Below are 10,392 nucleotides of genomic sequence, written 5' to 3'. Positions count from 1 at the left end.
AAATAAGAGCAGGAATATGACACATGAAACCAAACATGCATCATGTCAGCGTGATAGTGAGAGGGAACATATACCAAACAAATATCCACAAAGTAAACAAGAAGTGTCCATTTTGAGTTAGCACAAGCAAAGAGTTTTAGAGTTGTTTACCTGAGACAAGCATAATCCACACAGGTTTTGCCACCTGCCACAAAGAGGTCAAATAGGAAGAAAGGCTGAGTATGAAAAACAGTACTTAGAAGGGGAAATGTGGAGTTACTGTTTCATGGGTAGAGACTTTCAGTTTTGCAAGATGAAAGGGTTCTGGAGATTGGTTACACGACAGTGTGAACGCAGTTAACAATACTAAACTGTACATTTAAAATAGTTGAGATGGTAACTCTTACATTACATGAATTTGTCCCAATTAAAAAGAAAGAACAGCAGTGGAGAGAAGAAAAAAACAAAAACAAAAAACAGTCACTAGAAAAAGGCCAGAAGAAGTGGTAATGAAATGAGACACTTCTTCCTGGCCCTCTGGGTGTGTCTGCCTTCCCCCATGCCACAAGAAAACATGAGGAAAGGAAACAAAACCTGCCCGATGTATACACCCAAAAGACCATTTTTGCCCAAAGGAAGGGGAGAAGCTGGCCGAGGTGGGCACGGTTGCTCCTGCTGACACTGTCAAGGTTGTGCCAGCAAGATGGGCTGTGCACGCGCCCACTCCTGCTCTGTCTGCAGCCTGCAACTACCCGGCTGCGTGAGCGGCTTTGAGAGGACCTGCTCCAGGGACGGTAGTATCTGCCACCCTCCCATAACTCTGCAGGAATTCCCGAGAAGTGGGGAAAAGAAAGGAGAGAAAGTAAGAAAAAGCAACTTCACAGGATATGTAACCAAGAATGCAAATGAAGGTGGAGAGGATCAGCTGGGAGTAGCTGTCCTCACCCTGGACCACTAGATTATGTGCAGTAGTATAGATAGCCAGTCCAGTAGAAGTTTATCCTCAGATTAAGGACTTGACCTACTCAAGGGCCCTGAAATCAATTCAGTGGATCCCAGCCACTACTTCAAAAAAAGTGAAACAGAACTAAACAGAATATGTCAAGAGTGCATTGTACATAATGAGTAAGGATTGTCTTATGCAGTGTGTGTGTGTGTGTGTGTGTGTGTGTGTGTGTGTGTGTAAAACCCTACTACACCTTCCTGGCCATGAACTCCCTGGTGCCCTTTTATTCAGTCTTCTTTCATCTGTGTGCCAAGGAATCATGAGAAAAAAAAATTTAGGCCACCAGAGTTGCCCCCAAGCTCTGTCACATATGCGTGGAACCAACATGTGATTTCAAAACGATACTCAGATGTTGTTTGACTTTTCTTTGGAAAATCTATCCTACAGAAAGGTTTTACGTTATCATTCCGTTGTTCTTGTTTACTGCGGTGAAATCTCTGCTATTCTACAACATTTGAGAATGACCCCTTCTCGATCAGCAGATTTTCTGGGTTCTAGGGGTAGTCTGATTCCCATACTCTCTACCTCTCACCCCCAAGACTGGGAACTCTCCAGTCTACTGGCTTCCAGTTAGTAGTTTTTCGCTTTCAAAAGGACAGTGTCCCAGGTACCACCAGCTAGTCATTTGGTGCCCATTTGAGGAGCTGGGGTTTGCTCCAGCATTCAACAGTACCAAATACTCATTCGAAAACGGAGGCCTTCCTAACATGTATCATCCATATTAAATCTCCACTCATAGCATGCTATTCTAAAATCATTTTTTAAAGCAAGATTTGATTAGTGTATTGCTGTCTCTAGCAATCAAGTACTTAACACACTCTCCTTCCCTGTCCTGCTTTATTCGTACTTCAAATTACCTTATTCCTTGGAATAAGGATATAGAGGTAGAAAGTACTCCTGAAGTGAACCACACGCTTGCCAGTGCTAACCCATATGATGTTTTATACTGTGTGCATATTAGAAAAGGCATTCCCTCCTCGAGACTCATTCTTTCCATCTGTAAAAAATTCATATAATAAACTGATTTTGATGAACAGGGACATTTAACTGCTATTGGCTATAACACTGTCTTCATAAGCATACAAAACCAAATGGACTGAAATGCAAATGGTTGGTTGCTTAGCGTGGCACAACGGGTATGATTGCAGCCACCCATGTCGGGTCCACTTCTTTTCATTTTTCTACATTCTCACTTCTTTCAAGACCAAGTTCAAGGTTCGCCTTCTCCACAAAAACATGGCTCACGTGGTCACCTGCCATGCTCACTTCCTTCTCTGACTGACACCATCCTTAACAGACGTGGTACTTTGTAGTATTCCCTGTCCCATCATCAAGTTGTCTTTGAGATTATCTTCCCATCACGTGTGCATGTCTCTCAGAAACAGTAGCCACATGTTCAATGCTTTGCACATAGAGTCAATGTGTATGTTCAGTGCTCAATAAAAGTGTGTTGGGAAAAGTTAGGCTGTAATGAAATGGTGATGACACATTTTCTTATTCCATTTTTTCTTTAAAGACGTACTTCAATCATACTCACTGACTTAGGTTGATGTCATAGTAAACAAAAGAACAGAACACATTATTAACATTGTGTTGAGGATTCCTTTAAATCAACTTTCTTCTCAAATAATGAACGATGCCATGTTGTTTTGTTCTGGAAGCATGCTTAAAGCAGCTCTAAAGTAGATGTACTTTTCCTCTTATTTACAGCTTACTCTCTATTCCGGAAGGTTTGAAGAGTTCCAGAACACACTGACAAAAAGCAATGAGGTGTTTGCCACTTTCAAACAGGAAATGGATAAAGTGAGTAGTACTTATCCCCCACAAAATACTGACATTTTCTATTTTGACAGGCAATTCTCCTTTGAGTTCATTTCTGTCACGTTAAGATCCTTTGGTGCATTTCATGAAGTAATGAAACATTTATACATGCAAATAAGATTTGGGCTGTGTTTTTTTATTAGTAATTATCTGGTGAATTAATCTTAGGAAGAGTCCAAAAAACACCAGGATCTATTTTCACCCTGAGAAAAAAATATTTTCCTTTTCTAGTCCATGGAGAGCTAAGAAAAAAAAAGACAAAAGCTAGCAATTTAACATTATGCTGTTTATACTGAAATTTTTAAAAATCTAATTTCTAAAGATTAAAAAAACAACTTTCATACAAATGTGCAACAGAAGAAGTTTAGAGTAGAAAATACCATTTCATATAATCCTTCTTCGAAGAGAATATATGTAGTATGATATAACTGACAGAGCCTTGAATGAGAAGAAGGAAGCCCAAATTCAAATTCTGGGTGTGTTCTTCTCCTCATGCAGTACTAGACGATCCACTTAACGTCCCTCCAATTTTATTTTTCTTATCTATAAATTAACATACTATTTCCCTTGCCTAGTACACAGATTGTAAAGTTCAAATACATGTTTTTTAATGTTTATTCATTTTTGACAGACAGAGAGAGACAGAGCGTGAGCGGGGGAGGGGCGGAGAGAAGGAGACAGAATCTGAAGCAGGCTCCAGGCTCTAAGATGTCAGCACAGAGCCCAAAGGGGGTCTCGAACTCACAAACCACGAGATCATGACCTGAGCGGAAGTCGGACGCTTAGCCAACTAAACCACTCAGGCGCCCCATATTAATATATTTTTAAAGGGTTTTAAACTTTCTTACACTCTTTTACAAATATAAGGTGCTAAATATTTTTGGACATATGTTCAAAATTTATTTAATCCAGTGTTTTCCCAAAACAAAATCAGCATCAGAATTGTGCTTCTTAATGGGCACAGGCGTTAACCTTTTTTAAGTGCAAAAAGCATCCTTTTAAAACCACTTTCTTAAAATTATATGATAAATTTCACAATTCAGTGAACAAACATAAGTAGGTCAACACTTGTTAGAAGTTATAGCTTTCTCACTCTGGGGTGGGTCTATCCATTTTTAAAAACCTCTCTTCATTATAGAGTGTTAAGATTGGAATAAATATTAGAGCAAGAAAAGTGTTTTTATTTATTTCAAAATTACATAGTTTTAAGATTGGAATAAATATTAGAGTAGGAGTTTTAAATCTGGGGTTTATTTATAGACTTTTAAAGTTGACTCACAATTAGCAAAAAAAAAAAAAAAAAAAACCCAGCAAAAAAAATGATGTGCATATTGTATTTCTTTGCGTATGGTCCCATCAAATCCTTAAAGGGGTTGATGACTTTTAAACTAAAACTACTAAACTTGGTTAACAAATGATCAAAATTAAAAACCATTCAAGGCTCACCTAGCTTCTCTATAAAGCCCAGGGCTTAGCCTGGGCGCAGCCTCCTGCCTCCAAGTGTACTCAGCCTCAGGCAGCATGGCACAAAGCAGCAAGGGCCCAGGTATGGCTCATCCAGGGGAACACAACCTGATGATTACATTGCTGTCCTTTGCTGCATCCAAGCAGAGCAGAGATCCAACCGTTTCAGTTTCAAAAAAGATGAGCTGCATTTTATCCACTTCTGTTCCCTCTACGCCCAACTCCCCACTGATGACCAGCAGACACTCTTCACACATTGCATTAAATGCAATGAAATAACTCTAGTTCCACTCTTCTGCTAACTCACCTGAATATTCTTCCACCTCTCTGAGCGTCAGTTTCCTCAGTGAGAGTGGAGGTGAAAACAGAACCTTCCTTATGGGACTGTTTTAAAGATGAAATGAATGATGTGTGTAATCACATTCTGTGACTCCCACCACACTCTACAAATGTGAAGATTGAGAGGGAGCAGGAAGATGGCAGTGGAGTAGGAGGACCCTAGGCTCACCTTTCCCACAAATACAACTAGATAACTATCAAATCATCCTAAATACCGCAGAAATTGACCTGAAAACTGGTAGAATGCACTCCACAACTAAAGGGAGAGAAGAGGCCAAATCAAAGATGGTAATAAATGCAAAGCCATCATTTGGGGGAGAAATAGATCACAGCTGCTATGGAAGAAAAGAAGCTGTGGTCTTGGAGAAGGGAGAGAGAGAGAGAGAGACAGAGAGACAGAGAGAGAGAGAGAGAGAGAGAAGAGCACAGGGAAATACACAAGGAGAACATTTCCCCAAAGCCATTGGCTTGGAAAATGAAAGGGGCTGAATTTTGGAAGTTCTTGCAACCAGCAGGTCTTAAAGCCTGGAGTTTTAAAGGTCAGTAGGCTTGGATAGGATAGACCTGGAGGGTACTATACTGCTCCTGGAGAGAAGGTATACAAAAAACCTGTGGCAGACAATGTGGAAACAACTATCTGAAGAGTGCCTGGGGAACGCCGTAGGGAAATTATTCCCTCTTCTCAGAGTGTGTCTCTGAGAGGCAGCATTCATGGAGACATGTCTCTGGGAACAAAGGAGGTGGCCAACACCATTTCCCTCCCTTGCCCCTCTGCATATACACAGAGCCACCTGCAAGAAGCAGCACAACATGGACACTGGCTGCCTAATTTGCTTACACCAAGCCCCACACATCAACTCCCTGCACCCCAGTGGAACTGCTCTTCTCAATCACACTTGCCTCAGTCTCAGCATGGCAGGTCCCTCCCCCCAAAGACCAGCACAAATCCCTGCCTGCACAACATCTTCTGACCAGAAAGTTCTGGAGGGCTTCAGTTCTGGTGGAGGTGGTCAGGTCTCACTTCACAAGCAGACAAGAACACACCTAGTTAAAACTGACCACATTCACACCAGGGACCAAACACTGCCCACAGCAGGTAAGGGAGAGCCTCTGCAGATGACTGGCCTGAAGGACAGAGCAACCAAAACACAACAGCGGAGCTCACATAGCACACACTGGAGACCCTTCCTTGAAGCGCCAGGGTCTCAGCACTACATGACCTCTTCTTCATAAAGAAGCTCCTGCTTCTTTCAGGAGCAGGAGACCTAACTGGATTTTCTAACCCAGAGAAGAAGATAGAGACTTAGACAAAATGTGAAGACAGAGGAATTTCTCCAAAATGAAAGAACAAGATAAGGTCACAGCCAGAGATCTCAGTGAAACAGATACAAGTAACATGTCTGATGGAGAATTTAAAGCAACAATCATAAGAATACTCACTGGGCTTGAGAAAAGAATGGAAGACATCAGTGAGACCCTTACCACAGAGATAAAAGAGTTTAAAAAGAATCAATCAGAGATAAACAATGAGACAAACAAGATCTGAAACAGGCTAGATGCAGTAAAGAGCAGGCTGGAAAGAAGGAGACCTAGAAGTGGAAAGACCTAGAAGCTGGAAAGAAGTGACCTAGAAGACAAAGTAATGGATAGTAATGAAGCTGAACAAAAGACAGTAACACCAGAATAGAATTCGGGAAGTCAGTGACTCCATCAAATGTAATCACACTCATATTATAGGAGTGCCAGAAGAAGAGAGAAAAAAAGGGGGGGGGCAGGAAATTTATTTGAAGAAATAATAGCTGAAGACCTCCTTAATCTGGGGAAGGAAACAGACATCCAGATCCAAGAGACACAGAGAATTCCCATCAAAATCAATAAAAGCATGCCAACACCAAGACATATTATAATTAAATTTGCAAAATACAGTGATAAAGAAAAAATCTTAAAAGCAGCAAGACAAATGAAGTCTTCAACTTCCAAGGGAAACCGCATAGGCTAGCTGGAAAGTTCTCAATAGAAACCTGGCAAGCCAGAAAGGAGTGGAATGATATATTCAAAGTACTGAGCGGGAAAAATCTGCACCTAAAAATATTCTATCCAGCAAGGCCACCATTCGGAATAGAAGGAGAGATCAAGAGTTTCTCAGAAAAACAAAAACTAAAGGAGTTCATGACCACTAAACCAGCCCTACAAAAAATATTAAAGAGGACCCTTCAAGTAGAAAAGAGAGACCAAAAATGACAATTTAAAGGCAGCAAAAACAAAGGCAGTAAAAATTAATATTTCTGTAATAATCAGTCAAGGATCTCACATACTAAATGGTATAAAATAAAACATATACCTAAAATGTAGACAGGAGAGGAAAAAAGAATGAGTTCAACCTTGAGTGAACATCATCTTCATATAGACTGCTATTTGCAGAAGAGGTTATGGTAACCATATATCAAAAATCACTAATAAACACGCAAAGAACAAAGAAAAAAATCCAAATATATCACTAAAGAAAATAAGCAAAACATGAAAAAGAGAAAGACAAGAAATGATCAGAGAAAATCTCCAGAAACAACCACAAAATAAGTAATAAAATGGCAATAAATACATATCTATCAATAGTTACTTTGAATGTAAATGGACTCAATGGTCCAATCAAAAGACATAAGGAGTCATAATGGATAATAAAAAAAAAAAATACCCATCTATATTCTGCCTACAAGAGACTCATTTTAGACCTAAAGACACCTGCAGATTGAAAGTGAGGGAATGAAGAAACATTTATCATGCAAATGGATGTCAAAAGAAAGCCAAAGTAGCAATACTTACATCAGACAAACTAGACTTTAAAACAAAGACTATAACAAGAGACAAAGAAGGACACTTTATAATAATAAAGGGGGACAATCCAACAAGAAGATATAAGATTTGTAAATATTTATGCACCCAACATAGAAGCACCCAGATATATAAAACAATTAATAATAAACATAAGGGAACTAATTGATAATAATGCAATAATAGTAGGGGACTTCAACATACCATTTACATCAACAGACAGATCATCTAAACAGAAAACAAACAAGGAAACAGTGGCTTTGAATGACACACTGGACCAGATGGACTTAACAGACACATTCAAAACATTCCATCCTAAAACAACAGAATACATATTCTTTTATAGCACACATGGAACATTCTGAATAGATGTCACATATTAGGTCATAAAACGGGCCTCAACAAATACAAAAAGATTGAAGTCATACCATGCACCTTTTCTGACCACAATGCTATGAAACTAGATATCAATCACAAGAAAAAATCTGGAAAGACCACAAATACACGAAGGTTAAACAACATGCTACTAAACAATGAATGGGTCAACCAGGAAATCAAAGAAGAAATTAAAAAATACATGGAAACAAATTAAAATAAAAATATAACAATCCAAAACCTTTTGGATACAGCAAAAATGGTCCTAAGAGGGAAGTGTATAGCAATACAGGTCTACATCAAGAAGCAAAAAAAGTCTCAAATAAACAACCTAACCTTCCACCTAAAAGAACTAGAAAAAGAACAGCAAACAAAGCCTAACGTCAGCAGAAGGAAGGAAATTATAAAGATTAGAGCAGAGAATGTAAGGGTGATCTGGCTGAGACATTTGTCACTCCATTGATCACCAGGGTTGATTCAACTGATCTGGCTGGTTAGGTGGGTGTCCAGATAGAGAAAGACCATCCTTCTTAGTCAGGGGTGTATAAGTACCTGCGCTCCCCTGCTAGAACTTCCAAACAAGCTCTCTAGGTCCATTTGTAGGAAAATGTAGGGTAGTCAAGCTTCCAAGAACCCAGACACATCCAAATGAGGTGCTGAATGTGGCAGTCTGCATTTCTTTCAAAACAAAAAATAATAATAAAGATTAGAGCAGAAATAAGTGATGTGGAAACTAAAAACACAACAGAACAGATCAATGAAACCTGGAGCTGGCTGGTTCCTTGAAAAACTTAATAAAATTTATAAACCTCAATTCAGACTTCTCAAAAAGAAAATACAAAGGAAAAAAAGAAAAAAAAAGAAAAGAGAAAGGACCCAAATAAATAAAATCACAGATGAGAGAGGAGAAATAACTAACACCACAGAAATTATAAGAGAATATTATGAAAAACCATGTGCCAACAAATTGGACAACCTAGAAGAAATGGATAAATTCCTAGAAATATATAAATTACCAAAACTGAAACAGGAAGAAATAGAAAACTTGAACACACTGATAACCAGCAAATAAATTGAATCAGTAATCAAAAAACTCCCAACAAACAAAAGTGCAGGACCAGATGGCTTCACAGGAGAATTCTACCAAACAGTTAAAGAAGAGTTAATACAAGGGTGCCTGGATGGCTCAGTCGGTTAAGCATCCAACTTCGGCTCAGGTCATGATCTTGCAGTTCGTGAGTTCAAGCCCTTCATAGGGATCTGTGCTGACAGCTCAGAGCCTGGAGCTTGCTTTGGATTCTGTGTCTCCTTCTCTCTCTGCCCCTCCCCCATTCACATTCTGTTTCTGTCTCTGTCTCTCTCTCTCTCCCAAAAATAAATAAACATTAAAAAAAAATTTAATGAAGAGTTAATACCTATTCTTTTTAAACTATTACAAAAAAATAGAAAAGGAAGGAAAACTTCCAAATTCATTCTATGAAGCCAGCATTACCCTGATACCAAAACCAGATAAAGACACTACTAAAAAAGGGAACCACAGACCAATATCTCTGAAGAATATAGATGTAAAAATTCTCAATAAAAAACACTAGCAAACCAAATCCAACATTACATTTAAAAAATCATTCACTACAATCAAATGGAATTTATTCCTGTGTTGCAGGAGTTGTTCAATATTTGCACATCAATCACCATGACACATCACATTAATAAAAGAATGGATAAGAAGCGTATATGATCATTTCAATAGATGCAGAAAAAGCACTTGACAAAGTACAATATCCATTCATGATAAAAACACTCAATACTTTAAGTCGATTTAAAGGGAACATACCTCAACATACTAAAGGTCATATATAAAAAACCCATAGCTAATATCATCCTCAATGGGAAAAACTGAGAACTTTTCCTATACAGTCAGGAATAAGACAGGGATGTCCACTTTCACCACTTTTATTCAACATAATACTGGAAGTCCTAGCCACAGCAATCAGACAAAAAAAGAAGGAGAAAAGAAGGAGGAGGAGGAGGAGGAGGAGGAGGAGGAGGAGGAGGAGAAGGGGAAGGGGAAGGGGAAGGGGAAGGGGGAGGGGGAGGAGAAGGAGAAGGAGAAGGAGAAGGAGAAGGAGAAGGAGAAGGAGAAGGAGAAGGAGGAGAAGGAGAAGGAGAAGGAGAAGGGGAGAAAGAAAGAAAGAAAGAAAGAAAGAAAGAAAGAAAGAAAGAAAAAAAAAGAAAAAAAAGGATCCAAATTGGCAAGGAAGGAGTAAAACTTTCACTATTTGCAGATGATATGATGCTCTGTACATGTCTAGAGGTGACAAATAAATTCATTAAAGTCACAGGATACAAAATCAACATACAGAAATCTGTTGCATTTCTATACACCAATAATGAAGCAGCAGAAAGAAAAACTAAGGATCCATTTACAATTGCAGAACAGAAACAATGATACCTAGGAATAAACCTAACCAAAGAGGTAAAAGGCCTGTACTCCAAAAACTATAAAACACGGATGAAAGACATTGAAAATGACACAAAGAAACAGAAAGACATTCCATGCTCATGGATTGGAAGAACAA

At 38.9% G+C, this 10,392-nt stretch overlaps 2 protein-coding genes across 8 annotated transcripts in view; one reads left to right on the top strand and one right to left on the bottom strand.

The window, feature by feature from the left end:
• The window catches only part of HECA (HECA ribonucleoprotein granule regulator), a 195,770-nt gene that overhangs the window by 93,615 nt on the left and 91,763 nt on the right, over positions 1–10,392 (bottom strand). Inside the window, exon 5 of one of the 7 annotated variants that reach the window (XR_013555783.2) lies at positions 151–8,491. The exons of 5 other annotated variants lie outside the window; for them this stretch is intronic. The gene's annotated coding sequence lies outside the window, so the exon portion shown is untranslated. The remainder of the gene's footprint in view (positions 1–150; positions 8,492–10,392) is intronic. One more of the 7 variants, XR_014137726.1, reaches the window with a different exon arrangement.
• Positions 1–10,392, top strand: part of TXLNB (taxilin beta) — a 50,939-nt gene that overhangs the window by 36,278 nt on the left and 4,269 nt on the right. Inside the window, exon 8 of the mRNA XM_060616792.2 lies at positions 2,696–2,788. Coding sequence (XP_060472775.1) covers positions 2,696–2,788 — 93 coding nt within the window. The remainder of the gene's footprint in view (positions 1–2,695; positions 2,789–10,392) is intronic.

Source organism: Panthera onca, chromosome B2 (assembly GCF_046562875.1).
Source record: "Panthera onca isolate mPanOnc1 chromosome B2, mPanOnc1 haplotype 2, whole genome shotgun sequence".
In the NCBI taxonomy this organism is placed as follows: domain Eukaryota; kingdom Metazoa; phylum Chordata; class Mammalia; order Carnivora; family Felidae; genus Panthera; species Panthera onca.
This window is presented reverse-complemented; position numbering and strand designations above follow the sequence as displayed.